This window comes from Seriola dumerili, unplaced genomic scaffold, assembly GCF_002260705.1.
Source record: "Seriola dumerili isolate Sdu_G_001 unplaced genomic scaffold, Sdu_1.0 BDQW01001731.1, whole genome shotgun sequence".
Classification (NCBI taxonomy): domain Eukaryota; kingdom Metazoa; phylum Chordata; class Actinopteri; order Carangiformes; family Carangidae; genus Seriola; species Seriola dumerili.
The window spans coordinates 242405-263296 of record NW_019175986.1 but is presented as its reverse complement, the minus strand read 5'-3'; the positions used below and the strand labels follow the sequence as shown (position 1 = coordinate 263296).

The following is a 20892-nucleotide window of genomic DNA, read 5'->3' as shown; positions in this document are numbered from 1 at the left end:
TGTTCATTTCTGTCTGTGTCTCTCACATGTGCTGTGGTGATACTTTTGACCTTACACTGTTAGGCTTATCAACCTGGCATGCTGTTCATTCAAACACATGGCGTGGCACAGAAGTGCCAGCTGAATAGGAGTTACAGCTGTGGATGTCGTGCTCGTGCGTCTGTGATAATTACCATGGCTGTCAGCAGGGTGGAACAGGAGTAGGATGATTAATGTTTTCACACACACAGCTGTAATGTCCAAGTACCTGTGTGAAGTCTGTCATCTCCCATAGCTCCTTACTGCCTAAACCACGTCCTTTCCTTTATGCACTAACTGACATAGTGCCATTTGTCTGTGTGTAAGCCCATCTCAAATGCCAGGCAGCGGGGTAGTTTATTGGTCAAACTGACTATCAGTGAAGTGGACAGTCAAGTCCAAGCCCCATGATAGTAAGTATTCAAGTTCCAGTAGCACTGACTTTTGCCTGACCCCATGCTCTGACCGTGCACTCAGAGGGGGGCAAGTCGAAAGGGGATCAATAAAGTGTCACATGACGCATTATTAACCTACATGTTCCTGAACAAATCCCCAAGAAAATGAAAGCCAGCAGAATTTAGATCAGTGTCATCATCATTACTCTAATTAGTGCCTCAGATTTGTGCCCTACAGCAGGTCTGGGATCTGGATATCCACATTACAGACCATAATGGCCTGATTGTGGTTGTAACAAAGTGATAGAGTTCCATCACCTGTTTTCTAAGCAGCTGTCTCAAAGATTAAAGCCCATTTTCAATCTGCTGCTGCCTGAAATCCCCTCAGGATGACATGTTATTGAGTTATTTGGTCGTCTCAGGGAGATGCATTGTAGCAGTGACCAGGGTTTGGAATAGAAACAGCCGTTCATGTTAGTGAGCTTGTCGGGGGTTAACGCAAACTCAGATTTTCAGTTGGTTTTAGAGTGAAGGTTTGGGTTTATGCAGTATAAACATTTTCCTGTTTGGAACCTTAGGGTACTGTCAACCAATCTCAGTCATGACAGGTAGGAACAAATAATTGAAAGTAAACTCAGAGCCCATTTTAAAAACCCTCTTTACCTCAGGCAATGACCAACTGTGTCTCTGTCCCGCCCTCCCTCCCTCAGTGAGAGGCCGGAAATGTTTCCTCTCTCTCTCTCCTGCAGCTTTTTTCAAACCTCCTCAGCCAGCAAGAGGAATGCTTCAAATTCCTCAGTCACCTAGTTCCAGTCTAGTGTCCTCATGCAAGAAATAAGAAGGAGGGAGACAATCAAAAAAACACAACCTCGGAAAAAAATAAAATGGAGCTGTAGAGAATCTTTAGAAATGATGGTACTCTTTTTTTTTTCTTTATGGATGGTGGCTTCGGGTTTCAGCATCCTACAGTGTGCAGTGTATGTAAACGCTCACCATGGTGTCTGTATGTTATTATTAAGGATATGTTTTGTTTGTCTTTTGTGGTAGAGGTCTGTTTTGTCTTCTCAGCGCTGGCAACATATCCTGTCTCAGTCAGCAACTAAAAGGAGTGGCCAGAAGGCAAAACTGCAGGGGGAGAAGACAGTAAGACAGAAAAGTGGGTGGAAGAGAGAAGGAGGGGGGGGTAGTATAGAGACAGTCTGCTAAACTGAGATAGGGCACAGATATACAGCACAGTCAGTGTGATAGGACACAAATAGATTATGAGCTGCTCCTTTGGAGCTAAAAAACCAAGCTGCCAGTGAGGCTTGTAGCATTGTGTCTTTTTAGTACTACCCCTTTTCATTCAGTGAAATAGTCATGTGGGTTTTTTTGTGCATAGATGAACACATGAGTGCACACTTTATATGTACTGTAGGCCTATATGCACAGATCTTCAGCTACAAAACACAAGTGTAAAGGCGTCTGTATGTGAGAGAGGGGGGTGTCACAGAGGGATCGGCCAGGGCAGTGGGGGAGGTAGCGATAGGTGAAGGAGTTTCCAGTTAGGAATTTGCTCATGTGTAGTTATAATGGGAAGATAACTGGGCAAAAGTCACTGACTTGATGGGAAAGCCTTCAGTTATTTAACCTACATATTTCAGCGCAGCATCTTTGTCAGCGTTGTTGAATGAAGTGTAGACTCTTCCAGTAGACCTGTCAGTGTTGCAAAGTTATCTCTTGACATTTTTTCATGTCACTTGAGCCCCAATTTGACAGGTGAAGTAGTGACAGTGCCCTTTTCTCTGCAGCTTATTATAGAAAAACTCTCTAGATAGAAGAGCCTTGTAATACTGGATTTTACAGGCCAACAAATTTGTATAAAAGACATGTCTGAGTAAAGTTATGAATGATTGAATTAATCAATTAATGAATGAATAACAGATTTCATAAATTACTGATGAATCTGTAGCTGGAAAAATCAGAAAGTAAATACCAACTAAAAATCTATCTCACCTTCTTTTCTAGGATTTTGAGACAAAGTTAGCAAAGTTAAATTCAAAGGCATTAAACACATTTTTGATCATCTTTACACCAGAACACTTCAGGGTTTTGTCCAGCCATTTCATGGAGAATTTGCTCTTTTTAAATTATCATAATGGGTGCACTGCAAAAAAAATTACTACTCACTTTCTACTTCACCCACATCAAGTAGATCATGCAATCCTCCTGGAAGTTTTTAAATTGACAAACGTCAGTAGCCAGAGGAAGAATACCAGCTCCCAAATGTGACACTAGATCTTTGGCTTCTAGAGATAAAGAAGATATGACATGTGATTCACAATCTCACAATGTTTTCAAACCACTTTTCTTCAAAACTACAATAAAAGGGCACTTTTATGAAAATTAACATAACAACACTTATTATTAAATATACAGCATGATCTTCTTAGAAACAGAGTAAAGCTCTTTTACCCATGTAGAACTGTATTATTTACTCCACATAAACACCTTTTTATGTATCTTCAGAGAGCACTGTATAGTTCTATTCTGTATAGAGTCTGCACTTTTAGATTTGTTTAAGCCCCACACCCCTGCAGCATAGTTTATCATAGCAGAGACACATGCATCATGGAATTAGGTATATGTAGAATAGCCAAGATCATTACATGATTTCAGTTTTTAATGACAAAGTCAACAAGGAACCCAATTTTGGTTGACTTGCAGTTGAAAATAACAGGAAATGTAACATTTACTTTGAACTGTAAACGTCATAAAATACAAGTCATTTTGCATTTTAAAGAAATACAAAATAAAGAAAAAAAGAATAAAATAAAGAAAAACACATTAAATTAAAGTATAAAGAATGTGAATTGAATAGAACCTGAGAAAAGCTACAAATATAAGAATGCTATCAATAAAACATTTATTATTGCAGGTTCCCTGCTTAGCCATGTCTTTTTGGTATTTCTTAACATATGCAGTGATAACAATGTATCTGTATCTCTATATCTCCACATTTAGCCAATAATATAGGGGCTGCAGATGTATCAGTTAGGCTCTATTAGGTAGACACTTGATGAAAGATGATAGCTCAGCAATACTGAGCCGGCTGAAAGACAAGTAAAATAACAGAATAGTTTTCAGACGTAGCAGAAAAAGCCCAGGTGAGCCCTTGTTGATCTGGTCAGTCTTAATTAGTGTTTCCCTGCTTGTTTCCTTCAGTAGCGCTGTAAGTGAGTGTGTGTATATGTGTTATCGAACATGTTTGGTGGAGTGCAGTGAGGCCAGTATCTGGAGCAGAGGGCACGCAGGGCTCCCCTCTCTCTAATGAGCACTCCTGCTCTTTTCCTGTGTCTGTCTGTCAGCCCTGCACTGCACCCACAGTCTATGTGCCCAGCCAACCATGCATCCTTTCCTCACCACCCAACCTGCCAGGGCAGAGCCTCAGGGGGCTGACAGACTTACTAGAGATCCAGGCCTCAGGGGCCTTCAAAACATTCCCACCGAACACCATTAAAGCGCAGTACAATTACTGCTGATGCCTCAGCCATATGGAAGCAGGCGGAGAATGTTACAGGAGTGAATTGGAGGTCTCTTAACAGGAGAATAACAGGAATTAGAAAGTAATTAAACAATGAATAAGAGAGTTTGATTATCTGAGAGTTGCAGCGCAGTGGAGAGAGAGCAAAAGAGAAACACTGAATGCCAAAGGAAGCAGGGCAAGGATGAAGAGACCGGAGTGATGAAGGAACTGATATATATCTCACTGATGCATGCAACAGGGCTCAAAACAGGAATGTATGATTACTTGTCATTTTAAGGTTTGAAAGACTGTGCGGGATGTGTATGTGTGCATGTGTGTGTGTTGGCCTTTTTGCTCAATAGATTCTAACATAAAAACAGTCACCTTAAAATAAGGTCATGGTCTTTTCCATCTAAATCAAGTCATTCTAATAACAATGCCTTTAGGTTCAGTGTCATTTTGGAAATGTGTGCCTGTGTCAGCAGTGTCGATGTCAATCAGGCTCAAATAATGTTGATGCTTTGTGCTCCCACCAATCTGGTCTGTCTTTCTTTAATTTATTTTTTTTCCCCAGAAACCACGAGCGAAACCGAGGCATTCCATCTCCAAACCCAATGAAAGCAACTACTTCGGCATGCCACTGGCCACCGTGGTCACCCCTGAGAGGCCAATCCCAGTCTTCATTGAGAAGTGCATCCGTTTCATTGAAACGACAGGTACAAATCTGTTCTACTTTACGTATTAAGGCGCCTGCAGATGCTTAATGGCATCCGGTCATACACAGCAAAGGCTGTTGTTTTCAGTCATTTAAGAATTACTTGTTATAAAATGATTTCAAAGGATCCATCCTTGCTCTGTGTGTGCTGCATCTGCCTCCCTGCATTATTATTTTTTTTATTTCCCTGCATTTTTTCCTTATCTTAATCCTCCTTCCTGGTGGAATTGTTACCTACTGTACCTACCAACGCTAAGAGTGTAATTCTGTCATCCTCCTTGAATCGTGCTCAGACTTTGTGTCTATGTGAACGTGCACATGCATCTGTGCTTTTGTGTCTCCCTTATTCTTTGTTCAGGTTTGATAAAGCGTAGTGTTTGGCTCAGATGTAGGCTTTACTCGTGGGCAACTCCAGGGACATGAATCAGGTTTTGGTGTTACCTTACGTCTCCATAACCTCAATAGCAAAAAAAAGCAAAATGAAGTGTAATAAAGCCTATGATAAAGGTACTTATTTGCATATGCATATTACATGAATATCATTACTGATTGTTTGTGTGGAAGCTCCTAAACTGGTCCAAGTAATAGCCAATCACGGTGGCTGTCTGTCTCACAGTCAAAGTATTTTGTGCTAGCTTTAGAGTGAGTCATCAGAGCCACATTCAGATGAATGGGATGATGAGAAAAGCCAAGGAGGATTTGAAGCAATGGAGTGTAATGTTAGAGTGGTTGTATGCATTTAGCTGAAATACTGTAGGTTAACCTTAACTATGACGTATATTAGCTGTTGGTTTGGTGTGTTCTAGCCAACGGGTCTTCAGTCTGTTGTCACCAACCATCAACAACGTCCCCTCCTCTCCTCTCCTCTGCTCTCCTCTGCTCTCTTCTCCTCTCCTCTCCTCTGCTCTCCTCTCCTCTCCTCTGCTCTCCTATGCTCTCCTCTCCTCTCCTCTCAGCTATCCACCACATCTGTGGTTGGATAGCCTCATCTAACCTTGGTACCCTGTTGCCCAGATGCCAAACCCCCTGCCAGTCTGGTCTGGTGCCCCACTGCCCCAGGACTGCCAGCTTGCCTCTCACCCTGCCACCAGCTGTTACATTAAACCAGAGGCGACTTAGTGCGGGGTCAATGCATGTGTATAGATGTTAGCACACATCTCCTTATTCTTGGCTGGGCTGTGACCAGGACTGTAGAAAGAGTGAAGTCATGAGTCAGTCTCCCACTCCTCTACTGCCAAACATCTCAAGGTTTTGTATTCGTTGAATTTTTCAGATTTTATTTATTTACTTTGCTCTTTAATTGCACTTTCTGCTCTTTTACTTAAGTGGAGGATTTGCTTGTGCTCTTAAAATCCTCTGGAAATCAACAACAGCTTATCAGCTCAACAGAACTAACTAATACCTATCTAAACAACCCGTCCCAGAACAATTTCTCTATTTTACATTTACCTACTAATAGTAATAGTGAAATGCTTATTTATTTCACTTCACATCTATTTAGTGAGGCAGGTGCGTAAGAGCAGGAAGACACACTCGGTTACATGTATCCTACTGCTACAATAAGATCTGCTTTAAAAAACATTTGCATATCATAAAGTCTGACCCTGCCATCTTTATGGGGCCTTTTATAAGGAACTACTTGCAGACATGATACAGTACAGGTATATTTGATTTGTGAGTTAAATATTTTTGCCCGCTTGAATTTTGAGAGATCTTATTTATTTTATGTTTACTAATGCATTGCTGCTGTTTTTTTAATAACATTTATTAATCCCTCAGAGGTTCATCTACAAATGTAACCTGAAACATTTGGGGATGGATCTTTGTATGAGTATATATTTCTTAAATATGTAGTTTATGCGCCTTCAGCTATCATTTATCTTTTTACAGTAATTTACCTATTCCATGTGGAAAAAATTAAGGGCACACTTATTATTTGTCACTGCATGGAGTTTTTAATCTTCTACCCCTTTTGTAAGATATCGGAAACTATTATATAGTGAATTGAGCTTTAATAATTGTTACTTTCTATTGCTCGTGGGGTGATGTGAGTGGTTGTAAGTTTACAGCCTCTTCTATTTAAGATGGCTCCTCATGGTCAAAAAGCATTTGCTTGATGAAAATCTAGCACTGAAACATTGCAAACAAATTCTTTATTCCAAGTTAGACAGTGTGCAGGATTTTTTAATTGCTACGTGGGAAAAATATTTGGTCTAAAAATAATGGAATCAGCCTATTAAAATTTATAAGTTTAACTGTAAAATGTAAATTTCCCCATGGTTGCTAAACCCCGCCATATTCCCAGGAAAAATAGATGGACAATGACGTCTGTGTTCGTTACTATCCAGATACTTGGGTTTGAATGTTTGTCTTAAAGCTAACTTAATGTGGTTAATGTGTTAGGAGACTTTATTACACATCTAAGTAATGTTTACTAAAATTATCTTCACTCCATTGCATAAAATTCTCTGTTTATTGCCTTCCATGATGTGAGTTGCCTCTGAGCGAGTGAGTTTGTCAAAACATTGCTGTTGCTTGCTGACAAGTCATTGCATTCCACTGTAATCTCTGTCCTGATTAAAGAGTCTGTATTTGCGGGTTACTGCAGCCTTACAAAACATCCAGCGCCTTCCTCTGTGTAGGAGTGTAGGGGCAAAGCTCTAGATAACAAGGCATCGCGTCAGATTTCACCTCAGCCTGTTCAGCTGTTAACTGGAGCAGTCACAGTTACTTCTGGATGAAGGAGAAGAACTGGTTGAATATGCGTTTTTATACATACACGCTGTGTATGTGTGTGTGTGCACATGAAGATGAATGCACAGCTCCTTCAGAGGTGTTTTTCCACTTTTTACCCTCACTCACTCCTTTAGTATTTCTCCTAATCCTCCGTTTCCTCTCCCCTCCTTTCTTTGCGTGTCCTTTTTTCTCCTGATCCACTCATCCTTCGCCCTCTGTCTCTCTCAGTACCTTCACTTGTCAGATGTGATTTCTTTCATCATCCTCCTAACCCATATTTCTATTTCTTCCCCTGTCCTATTGTCACTTCTCTCAATTAATTTCATTTTTCTTTCTCCTGCTATCCCCTCCATCTCTTTCCCCCCCATCATTTCTTTCTCTCCTTCCTCTTGTCATCAATGCTGTGTGTGTGTGTGTCCGGGCCCGATTTAGCCAGGGGGTTGCCAGGTAATGTTCTGCCCCATAGCTCCCTCTGTCCGATCAATATCACAAGGTAGGAAATTGGATGAACGTTTGGGCTCAGCTCTTTTCTATGTGTGTGTTTAGCTTGTGTTCTTTGTGTGTGTATGCAAGTGTGAGTAGTGCAGCCTCACACATCTTACAGTAAGATCCACTAGGAGTATGTGCGCAGAACCATTTTGTTTACATACTAACACATGTGGTGCAGGATGGCAGACCCAGACGGAGAATCACTGCGACTGGAAGGGGAAATGAGTTACAATGTGTTATTGAGTTTCGATTGTAGTTGCTGGTAAGTCAGACTTTACTTATCCTGTATCTGCATCTACAATCTGTGCGTATAATGACACACACAGGAAATTACCACACAGCGCTGACACTGTGTTTGTCACAATAGTGTGAGCTGATAATGAGTGACGTTGTGGGGCTGACCCTGGACCCGCAACTTTGACCTACATCCTTCCCTTTACCCTCTAACGCAGACAAAAATACTCACAGCTAACTTAAACCCAAACCCAGCGTCGCTGATAATCCTCTTACAGTCTTGTGTTCATGTATCTGACAAAACTTGACTTTGACTTGGGCACTGTGATATAAAAAAAAGTGTCCCAAGCCAGACAGAAATTCTGAATGTATTTGAATGCTGGCACTATCGACATTTTGGCAGTTCATGTGCTAATGTACTGAAGAAAAATTCAGTTTTCTGCTTTTATATTTTCTATACTAAAGTCTTTCTTTTTTTTTGCTTCTCTTATTCATGCTTCATAGCTCACTCCCTTTGTCCTTGAGAATAATGGGAGTGGATGTGGTATTTTGAGTTATTTTCATGCATTCTGAGCTTGTAGAAAAGCAGCTATATAAAATCAATCCACAGTGACTGCTGTTATCTCTCCTCAGCTCTGGCTTTCTCTCAGCGTGGTAGCCGCAGTGCGCTCTGCTCTTGGGTGCCGAGGTGATGAATGTGTGTTAGCGTGTGCGGGCATATCTGCTGGCCGTAGGAGCCTCCATAGCGACGTAAAGGGCAGCACCCAGCGACTGCCTGTCTCCATGGTGAACTATGAAATCAGCCTCTGGGCTGCTGAACCCAGAGAATCGCTGGGGTCTGGGCTGATGCGGGATCAGCTGGAGTGTTGTCAGACAGGAGCACAGCTGTTAACTGCGGGAGCATTTATCGCACTCTTAGAGTTTGTGTGATTGCAGGTTCCCAAGTGTTTGTCTGGTCACTCTAGGGTTGTTGGAAGCTCTGAAGTCACCATAGATGTGTTGTGTTTTTGGGTTCTTATGTGTGTGTGTATGTGCAGTGCATGACGATAAAGGCACCGAAAGCTGAATCATCTGTCCTAATATGCACTGTAGTATGGATTGATGATAGCCTACAAGAATGGAACGTTATCAGAAGAAGTTATACTTTTCATCACGGCTAAAGAAGAAGATACAGAACAAAACATTTGTTTGTTGCAGGAAGTGCTTGTATTTACATTGACCCCAGGAAGTGCTAGTGCTTTGTTTGAACCTCAGAGGAAGAGGATGCTGCTGTCTGTTTTGGAGAGCTCACCTTTCCAAGCCATCATGTAAAAACTCTTTATCTGCTGACTTTTCTTCCACTCCCACTGCTTTGAGGCTCCCCTTCCATTCTTTCCATTCTCCTGTAACCTCCATCTTCTCTGTGTTTTGTTGTTTCAAGCACATTTCCCATCCTTCTATGTATCCCCCCTTATCTTAATCCCTTTATTTTTTCTCGTTCTCTCTCTCATCGGTCTGACCCTGACTCCTATGTGTCCTCGCACTCCCCCCACTATCTTTTCTCATCTTTGGGTGCTTTTCCTGTTTGCCACTATCTCTCTCTCTCTCTCTCTCTCCCTCCCTCTCCCCACCACTGCTACACTACTCTCCCTCTCCCTATCTGTCCTCCCATCCCTGTTTTCCTAGTGTCTGGCTAGAAAAGCTTTTGTGGATAATTGATTGGTAGAAGGAGGAGATCGATGCCGTATGCCTTGACTGAGAGCTCTCTCATTTCCTCCCTGCCTCTCTCTATCTCTCCCTCTTTTTCTGCCACTCCCTATCCCCCTCACTCCCTCTGGATCGCTCTTTGTCTCGCTGAATCGCGAGCAAAGTGTGAACGAAGAGGGAATCAAGGGTAGGAGGTGAAATCTAATCTTTTTGTAAACTGGGAAAAAGTATTAATGAACCAAAATGAAGTGAGCTTTCTCTCCCACCACTTATCCATGTGCCTTTCCTTTCTGTCACTGTCCTGCTTTGACTCGGTTGCTTGTGTTTTTCGTGCCTGAGTACGTGGCTGCACTGCTAAAATACAAGACTGAAGGGGAAGTACTGCAAATTACTATCAAGGGGTTCACAGTTCTGTATCACCATAATTAAATTCATTGAATTTGTGAGGTATTTACTAAGACTACATATGTAAGTGACATGATATGTTAGTAAAAATATCAGACCGCTCCTTTCCTGCTCTTTTGCCTTGTACTGTTGTAGATGAATGGAGCACTCTCATTAAGTCACCTTATATGCATCTTTGAATTTGCTGCAGTATCCTTTATTGCTGTCACTAAAGTTAGATGGACCAAAGTTACCTATAAACTTCTCCCTCTGTGTTCAGTAAAACGCTGCCACAGACTTTACACCTCCTTTATCCAGATGTCAAAATATCAAACACAGTCTCTTCTGCTCCGCTGCTGCCAGTGGGTGTATTTTGTGCCTCTAAAACAGAAATGCGTTAAATGCATGTTACAAGAGCTCAAACATGCAAATTTTAGTGGCGCTGCTTTTCCTCCGTTTTCTGGCACAAAACCTTCTTGTGACACTTCAGTAAATATGGATGCAGTTTGACTGTCTGAATGTCTAAAGAAAAGCTGCAGATCCTAAGTAAATAACCTCTTAAGATTGAAGTTGTTACCAGATGGTCTCAGAACTGCCTTTTTAAAGTGTGTGGCATTAAGGTAGCCTCAGTTTGTCCCAGTGCACCAGTGGGCTCTTAGCAGGCCTGCAGGAGTGCTTTATAGGTTTAATAAATAGTGCTTATACTGTGTTTAGATGGAAGAGGACATGGGGAGAAGCCATTAGAGCAGCCTGCAGTAGCTCTTCTTTTCCAGCCCTTCAGAATGAAGCTATACACCTCATAATGATATATCAAAGGGATTTATCTTAGAGGTGATTGACCAGCCACTATGAATACTTGATAGTTTTTTTTGCAAATTAAACACAATAATAACTAATAACATGCTCATAACATTCCTCTTTATCTCTCTCTCTCTCTCCACCAGGCTTGAGCACAGAGGGCATCTACAGGGTCAGCGGGAACAAGGCAGAGATGGAGAGCATGCAGCGCCAATTTGACCAAGGTGTGTTACTCTCTGCTTACAGTGCTCACACATACATGTGCACATGTGTTCGTTCGTGCCTCAGCAGTACACTTACAGGCTGGGTATAAAGAAAAAGCAAGCGTGTGTATGTCTGCTTCTATCTATAACAAGCCTGAATCCCCTTAATTAACCAGGGAGCATTCACTCTAGCCAGGGAATTGGCCTTTGCTTTCTTTTAGACAGTGGAGCTGCCTCCTCAATCGTCTACCTGCTCCCGTGTGCGTGTGCATGTTCACACGTGTGCATGCTCACACATGCTCCCAATGTGCGGCTCCATGCGTGTGTCTGTCTGTTGCAGGCAGTTAATTACCTCCAGATTGGTTTGGTTAATGAAGCATGTCGCTGCCGAGATAGATAGCAGAGCAAGATGGCCTGTGTATGCGTGTGTGTACGTGTGCGTCCACGCCTGGTTGAGGTTAAATCCGGCTCAGATAATCAGAGTTGAAGCCCTGGGTTGAATCATTCTGAGCCTCAGGCCATCGGGACAAGACAATTACAGGTGAAACTACAGCACAGGTGTCTCATCGCTGCACTGAAGACGGCACTTCATAAGTTCCCTTAAGATTCAAATAACTCATTGCAGCAGAAAGCAGCCGCAGAAGCACTGCTCTTTTGAAACGCTCTAAGTGGGAGCTCTCCTCTGACTGTTCAAGAACTCTCTAACCATATCTCTATTACTTTTTTCTTTCTGCACATACAACCTTTTGTAAAGTAAAAAGTTACCAGAAAATAGTTTTTTTTAATTAAGCCTCTTCCTCACATACACACTCATAGTGGTGGTCTAGAGGTTTTACTGTTTTAGCCTCTGCTGTGTGTCTTTCTTCTTTTATTCAAGAATGTTTAACAACAGAAATGATCCAGTGGAACATCAGCAAAGATGCTATTTTTTTTTTATTTCTTAATTGTGATTAAATGATTATGGCAGCCCTGTTTGTGCAGGCATGTGAAAGCAATGCCTACCACCATACCCAGGTTCAGGCAAACTGTGACACTTTGCAGCACAAAAAAGCAGAAAATATGAAATAAAAGTCAAAGGCAGGAAGAACGGTTGAGTTTTGAGACATATTTTCAAGTTTTTGTTCACCTTTATATTGGTACAACTTTGATGGTATTGTGCCAGGCCCCTGCCCTCTAAAATTCCTGGGTGGACATTAAATGAAGAAAAGTTTGAGTAACAACGGTACAGCAAAAATTTCTAATGGTTGACAAATTTATATTGTCTCATGTTGTGTATCAATTTACAGCCCAGTCTGTGGGTGACTCAATATTTTCAAAGCAGGCTTCACAGGAGTGGTATTTTTTACAGAGCTGTTATTTTGGAAAGTGTTTATAAGGTGTTTATTTTGGCTTCCTCTCTTATATACTGCATACATGTAAGATTGTGATGTGTGATTCAAATGTCCTTTTCCATTTTTTTTTTTTTTTTTTTTTTTTTCCCAGACCACAACCTGGACCTGGTGGAGAAAGACTTCACCATCAACACAGTAGCAGGAGCCATGAAGGCCTTCTTCTCAGAGCTCCCGGAGCCTCTGGTGCCCTACAGCATGCAGGGAGAGCTGGTGGAGGCCTTCAGTAAGTCCTGGGGCTCTGGTGTGAGGGGACAAGGGTGCACAGGGATGTGGGCAGAGTTGTTCACTAAAACCTGAGGTGTATTGGATTTTGCCTGAAATCCTTTTCCCTTCATTGTAACTTTTCTTTAACCTAACAAGCAAAACTCTTGCAATCCAAATCCATCCATGGGGAGAATTGGATTTGCCACTTGGTGAGGAGTTGGAGAAGGGAGGAGAAAGGGAAGGAGGAGAGAATATTCAAGGCTTTAAGGCTTTAAGGACAAGCAGGAGGATGTAGGGATGATTGCACATGATGGAGGGATGCATGAGCGCTATGGATAACAGCGGTCTAAATGAAGTCATGAGAAAACAGTCATATTTTAGATAAATGAGGCTGCTCCTGCGCTCTCCACCTCCTTTCTTTTTCTCTTTGTGTCCTGTAATCTGTCGGAATGGAGATTTAAGGCATAGCTTAGTCTTGCATCTTGCCAGAGAGATTTACCCCAGGGCTGCAAGGCTGTCACTCACTGAGCACTGCGTGTGTGCGCAAATGTGTGTGTGTGTGTGTGTGTGTGTGCGAGTTTGTGTTTTTAACGGCCCCAGCGAGACCCTTCAGCCGTGACAGAGACCTGATAAAGCTCCTGCAGTCTCCGCTGCAACAGAGGAAAAGAAGAGAGAGCGAAAAAGAAAAGTGAGGTGGAGTTAGAGACAAGACAGCTTTCATTTGGTAGGAAATAGCAAATTGGGCTTGGCATTTCAGAATTTTATTTATTTATTTAATTTTTTTTAAACTGTTACCAGCCCGAGAGGTGGAGAAAAGGGGGAGGTTTAGAAGAAGCTGGGTTGGTGGATTTTGGTGGCTGTTGTCATGGTGACATTACTTTAAATAAGCTGTAGGAAGTTAAGTTTTGATTACTGATGATGGATGTACAGCGGGGTGGACTTGGGGCTGTGTGAAGTCATTCAGCCTCAAATCTGTTTTTGATCCACACTGACCTCATTGTGGGAAAACAAACTCAAATTCTCTGATTGTAAATCATGTTTGTGATGTGGAGGAGAACATCTGCTGTTCTCACTGCTGCTCTCTGCCTCGCTCACATACACACAGGATGGACTGTGTTAGCAGGTGACGTCAGCTCTTCTGACTCACTCCTTGCTGCCATCAGGCTTAACACACCCAGTGGATGTGTGTGTTTGTGTGTGAGTTGCTGTAATCTGTAGGACACTGTGATGGGCGGATGCTTGGTATGTTTCTCCTCTGGAATGTGTGTGGTCTTTGTTTGATTTTTTTTTTCTGAGAACTGTAGTATGGAGTCCTTTTTGAATCGTGTGTGTCTGTGTGTTTTCATCACAGGGATGTGTGAAACTCGTTCTATTGTAGGATCAAATCACTGTGTCCTGCACAGATTTTTGTGAGAGCTGAATCCAATTGCTTTCACTATGCTCTTCCAACTATCCTCTCGTCCACTGTACTCACCCCCCTATCCCTTTCCCTTTTCTTTACTCTCCCCTCACACTGCCCTGACATCTTTTCCTCAGATTCCCCTAATCTTTTCTTTCAGGCACTTTTCTTCCCTCCTCTAACCTGTCCTCTCTTTTTCTCTCTCTCTCTCTCTCTGCCACCATTCAGAGATCAACGATAGGGAGCAGCGCTTCCAGACGATGAAGGACATTCTGCGCCGCTTCCCCAAGGAGAATTACGAGGTCTTCAAATATGTCATCAGCCACTTGAACAAGTGAGTGAGTGATGTGGTCTGAGACGGCCTCTGACAGCCGTGCTGACTACACCGCCGGTCAAGTGACCTAGCAGTGACATCACTGAAACCAGCACATTGACAGAATAGAGGTTGAACGCAGTGGTTATTTAATCTCTATTTGTATGTTGATGTTTATATGTTATTAGCTATGTCATCTTACATATGACAAATTGACTCCTGTGCTTCAGAGATACAAGGTAAACTTTGTATTCTCAAGTATATTATAGATCAGTGGTTCACAACCTGAGGTTCAGGACCCCCAAGAGAACCTAAAATAAATCTGAGGGCTCACATGAAAATTAAAGAGAAAAGAGAAAAAAAGAGCAAAAAAATCATGTCTTTTACACAGTTATTTTTTGCTTTTTTATTGTCTAATAAAATATATGTTTGCTTTGTGCTTGTAAAAATCCTTCACAGTCTAAGAAGGATAACTCGCTCACTCTTTGATTCAGCTGCTCACAACTTATGTCTACAATAACAACATATTGCATCATCTTAAGATGCCCCAAGCCAAAAAGATTGGGAACCAGTATAACAGATAAAATATAGTACAGTTATTCAGGATGAAAGTGTGAACTGGGCACCGTAGAAGCACTTGATATCTGAAGCAGTGGAATTTTTAGCCATGTTAGCACATTGCTCGGGGAATGGAAGTGTTGATCAACCGGTCCACTGATTTGGTCCAGACTAAACTATTGTATGGATTGAAATTAAATTTTATAGAGACATTCATGGTCATCAGAGGATGAAGCCTGTTGCCTTTTTTGATCCCCTGACTTTCATTAAATGAATTGAATTAATTTAATACTTTGATTCATTTTACAGGTATTTAGTATTAAAGCATTCTCCTATCGGACTCAGCTGTACTTTTTGTTTAGTTCTAATTAGCAAATGTTAGCATGCTAACCAGCTAAACAAAGAGAACTTGCTAAACATTTCCATAAACAATGTGAACTTGCTAGCATGCTGGCATTAGCATTTAGCTTACAGCACCACTGTGCCTAAGTATAGACAAAAGACAAAATATTGGCGCTGCAGTAATCAAATTAATACACTTTTTTTATTTTATTTTTTTATAATTGATTAATATTTTTTAAGCAAAAATGCTAAGAATTTTCTGGTTTCATCTTCTCCAGTGTGAAGATTTTCTGCTCTCCTCTGCTTCATTGTGAACTAAATATCTTTAGACTATTAGGTGGACATAACAAGATGATGATCAGCTAGGATGTGGGGGAAATTATCAGCAGATTAATCATTAATGAAAATTGGGGGCGTCGAGTAGCTCAGTTGGTTGAGCATCCGCCCCATGTGCAGAGGCTAAGGTCCTCGCTGCAGTTGGCCACAGTTCGAGTCACGCATCGGATAGCCCTTTGCTGCATGTCATTCCCCCTCTCTCTGCCTCCCCATTTCCTGTCTCTCTCTACTGCACTGTCAATAAAGGCATAAAAGGCCCAAAAAAAATAATTAAAAAAAATATATATAATGAAAATTGTTCATTGCAAACCTACAGTGCACAGTACCCACCTCAGTAGATTCTTCTGACAATTTTAGAAAAGAGACCCCTGCTGTTTTCATTGCCTGCTCTGTAATTTGATTTATGTGGAGATTTTAGAAGACACCATCAGATTTTCTCAGCAGCAGATCATTTGAAGCATCACAAGTTTCCTGTGGAAACTGAAGAAATTAATTGTGGTCACTTCATTTCATTTTTTGATTTCTCTGTGTTTGCCAGGGTGAGTCAGAACAACAAGGTAAACCTGATGACCAGTGAGAACCTGTCCATCTGTTTCTGGCCCACACTGATGAGACCAGACTTCACCACCATGGACGCTCTGACTGCCACCCGCACCTACCAGACAATCATCGAGAGCTTCATCCACCAGTGCGCGTACTTCTTCTACAATCAGCCTCTGGCAGACGGCCTCCCCGGCTCCCCCACCTCTACGCTCTCCTCTGGGGGAGGAACCTCCGCCTACTCCTGCATGGCTGGAGGCTACTCATCCTCACCGACTCCGTCCCCGACTCCCTACGTCCTCCCCGCCACCCCTCCTGTCATTCCACACTATGGGCCTCCTATCCACCACCACCACCACCACCAACACCACCAACACCACCAACACCACCAACACCATCAACACCAACATCAGTCCCCACCCCACTCCCCACCTCCTACTCCCCAGTCCCCAATCCCAGCCCTGCTGCCGCCCTCTCTGCATCCTCATCACCCCCCTACGGAACAACACACGCTGTGAACCAGGGATCAAGGGAAAGAGAAGAAGGAAAAAAACAAGGAAGATAACAAGATTCAGAAAGGTTTAAGGGTTCAGAAGTAGAGATCTTGAAGTTTGGGAAGGGACTAAAGAAGAAAAATTGAAATGAGAACAGGAGGTAGGAGGAGAAGATGGGAGAGAATGAGTGAGCCGCAGTATGTACAGGGAGAAAAACCTACATGTTTGGGAGAAGAAGGGGGTGTTTGAGCCTCCGTTGCTTTTAGAATAATGGACACAGACACACACAAGACAGAAAAGGGGAACACTGATGAGCCTCTGAACTGGCAGTATGATCTTTTTCCCTCCTCCCCACTTTATCCCTTTGTCTCTCAGTCTCACTTCATCTAGACCTGCCCTCCTTGCCTTATAGAGAACCTACACACAAACACACTAATGAAGAGTGAGATGTTGCCAGTAACTGTTAAAGGGACTCAGGGAGGGACTCTGAAGTCAAGTGCAGGGGGAATGTGAACTCTGATATGTTGGGATTGCCTCACACACACACACGAACAGCCACACACTTGACACAAACATCCAGTGGCCATTGTGCCTCCGACAACCATTCTCCTCAATCCCTTAGCCTCTAACTGTGCTGGGAATTTTGTTGGCCGGCAAACTTTTTTTTTTTGCAAACGGACCTACCTGCTGTACCTACCTGGAGGCCGTGGCTGGGACAAAGTGGAGGCAGAGAGCGAGTCCTGAACACGTTTGTTTATTTCACCACTGTACGGAGAGGACTTAAATAAGAAACACGTGTTGCTACTCACCCAACAGGATGTTCTGTCCTCCGCAACTCACACATTCCTATCTGTCAACCACACACACACACACACACACACACACACACACACACACACTCAGACAAAATCAGTTTCAGTCGACACAGTATGCCAAGCACAGAAAACAAAAATCTCAACTGACTGGATCTTGCTGGGCAGCAAATTGGAGCAAAGGATTATGGGTGCCCTCAAACCCTTGGCTCCACCCATCTCTCTCGGTTTGAACTTTGACCTCATGCCCTGTCCTTGTAAACAAACAAAGCAAGCAGCTTAAAAAGTAGATTTGCTTTTTTTTAAATTGGTCTAAATCTTGATTCTACATTCACATTCCCATCGTGTTTTTCTGTTATGTTCTTCATTTGAGAAAACACACAGACCCGAGCCTATCTGTCAATGAATGGACTTGTGTGTAAGTGTCTGGCTGGCTGACTATCTGTCTGTCTGCACCTGTATCCATGCCTTTTTGTTTTACCTGAATTTACCTGTATAAGGCAGATAGTGGGAATAATTCCAGTGTTGGACCTTCACCTGTCATGTTGCTTCACTCACGCTGTGGTGGTTTTAAAAGTGAGTCAGTGCTGCAGTTTTCATAGTAAGGACCTTGTTCAAAAAGCACTTTTCTGAGCACTTTGAAGGCACATTTTAAATTGGAGCTGCCATGACATGACAGCCACAGTTCACTTTATTGTCAGTCCACCCTACCCTCTTTCTCTCTCTGTCTCTCTCTCTGGGAGCACACCACTGACATCTAGAGGAAGAAATTAATATTGCAGCCATAACCTCACTTCCACTACTGCATGGGCGTAGCACCATTTTCCTACTGTGGTTTTTGTAGCGTCAGATTCTCTTATAGGCGCAATTGTCGAGATTCATCTTCGTTGTATGTCTGATGAAAGTAATTTAGAGCTCATGACGTGTAAGAGTGTAAATAAAAGAAAAAAAAACTGCAGTTTTAAATTTGGTACACATCAGCTGAGATTACATAGATCCAGGCTCTGTTGCCACAAAGCATGTGGCCACATTGCAGTTGGTTAGACATGCAGTGAATGAAATTGCCTCTCTGTCTTTTGTTATTAGTTTTCACTTCCCTGTGTGCACCAAAACACCCAGCCATTTGTAAAGAAGTGCATACCACCTCCAAGATGAGGAAATGATGACTTACATGATTGTGGCACAATGTAGCATTACAGACCAGAAAGTAAGAGCTAGGAATTAGGCTCAAGCCTTGACAGGTGGGAGGCTTTGGCTTATGGTTGGAAATAATTGGCAACCACCACTCCAGGCCTCAGCATGCTGTCCTCTTAGGACACAGTGTTATGCCTCTGGAAAGGAGACTCAAACCTGCTCTCAGTGGACTCGAAATATAATTTGCAAGAGTGTAACCACTACACCAGATTCCCCCCTAGTCATTCCCTGTCCAAGAGAGACAGTTGGGTCTGGGAGAGACAGCAGACAGAACAGACAGTCCATTCATCCGTCTGCATGACTGGAATGGAGCATCACAGAATTCCTCGGCCCGGCCTGCTGTTACCATAGAAACCAGCGAGATGGGACTCGAAGAGAATTGCTGAGCCCTGATCGAAGCTTTTTAAAGTGTGTGTGTGTGCACGCATACGTGTCTCTGTGTTTGTGTGAGCTGGAGAAAGAGTGTGCGCTTGTAAACTTACGTGTGTTAACGCTAAGCAGATGCTCGCCAAGGTCACTTATTCTGTTTGACACTAAATTGCATCTCTGCATGTCTCCCTAGATTGCCCTCTCTGCCCAAAAGGAAAGAAAAAAACCTTTTAACCAATCACTGAACTCTTAAAGGAGCTTTTATCAGTCTACACTACCTATTTACCTTATGTGCGGGTGTATTTGTGTGTTTGTGTGTGTGCTATAGAGTTATTAAGAGCGAATGTTTGGGTGGGTTTGAGCTAACATGCTAGCAAGCGGTGCTTGGCAGGCGGCCAGACACCAGCGTGATCCAAACAAACGTGAAGGAGAGGAATGCAGTTCTCCTTGCGGTCATTACCCCTCTGTGTAACCCTGTTAGCTCGTCCAGATTACACACACTGATCCTCAGAGAAAGTGTGAGAGAGATGAGATGGGGGAGAGTGAGAGGGAGGGAAGACAGACAGACAGCAAATGGGTGAATGGGATCATTATTTGGGAGACGGAGGGAGGAAGGAGGGGTACCACTGGTACTTGTGTGTGTGAACGTCGGCCAGTGGCGTTCCCTGTGTATATCAATGTGTTAATACTGAACTGACTGTGAGGCAGCCAAAGACTGTGGAAAAAAGGGTCGAGGTAAAGATGGGAAGCAAAGTGACAGTTTAGAAGAACAATTGAATTAAAAATGTGACTTTGGTTCAGCGGTAATATGTGGCTGCATTGCTTTTCTTTTTTTTTTTTTTCTTTTTTTTTTTGCAACAATGGTGACAGATGTCTGTTAAGTTAAAATGAGAAACAAGCAAAACTATATTCAAATGGTTGTTTATTGGTATGTTAGGGGTCTAACACTTTGCCCTTTAGTCAGTGGTGATAGAAAAAAAAAGTTTCTTTTTATGTTTTATTTTAATAATTAAAAAATACAAAGCATTTTTTTTTTTTTTTAACAATTTCTTTGTGAACGACTGAGAGACCAGCCCAGTATAGTGCATGATTTCTTCCCGATCAAGGAAGAGGGCTCCACCACTCTCATTATTTAAAGAGATGATAAAAAAAAAAAATATTAAGAAATGATGGGGCGGGGGGGAGAAAATATTAAAAAAAATAATAAATGAAGTACTGTAAACTGAAAAGATAACATCAAACAAAAAAACTGTCATTATTTGCTGAGTATGGTAATTTGTCTAAATGGGAATGGTGTATACAGCAAGGCCTTATGTGATCTGTATCATAGTTAATAAATCAAATCTTGTAAAACTCCTGCTTTTCTTGTCTCCTTGTTGCATGTGATTAGCTGCTGACATGTGGAACAGTTTGCAGTGACTGGAAATAATTATTTGTCATTCATTCCAGTAACTTCAGACTGTGTTAAGTATTTACAAAGTCAAGAAATAAGTTATTTAATAATAGTTAGATGTCGACATGCATCTCGTCTATCCGCCATTGTATGTGTGTACTTATTACCAGTTTTACCAAAGTGAGAGTTTTTCCTTCATTTGAAATTCTTACAACACTTATTTTTAAGTCTAACATAAATATGTTTACTCTCATTCCAATCCTGTTAATCATCTTGCAACCCCTCAGATTTATATTGTGACGCCTTATGGGGTCAAGCCACGAAGTCCAAGGAACTCTCTGCAGACCTCTGAAATCAAAATTGTGGAGAGGCATAGATCAGAAC

At 42.2% G+C, this 20892-nt stretch overlaps 1 protein-coding gene across 1 annotated transcript in view; it reads left to right on the top strand.

The window, feature by feature from the left end:
- arhgap35 (Rho GTPase activating protein 35) overlaps positions 1 to 20459 on the top strand; it is a 64693-nt gene extending 44234 nt beyond the window's left edge. The window contains exons 3-7 of the mRNA XM_022768594.1: positions 4493 to 4634; positions 11107 to 11184; positions 12646 to 12777; positions 14386 to 14491; positions 16245 to 20459. Of these exons, the coding sequence (XP_022624315.1) occupies positions 4493 to 4634; positions 11107 to 11184; positions 12646 to 12777; positions 14386 to 14491; positions 16245 to 16764 (978 nt within the window). The 3' untranslated portion in view covers positions 16765 to 20459. The remainder of the gene's footprint in view (positions 1 to 4492; positions 4635 to 11106; positions 11185 to 12645; positions 12778 to 14385; positions 14492 to 16244) is intronic.
- The last annotated feature ends 433 nt before the right edge of the window (positions 20460 to 20892 follow it).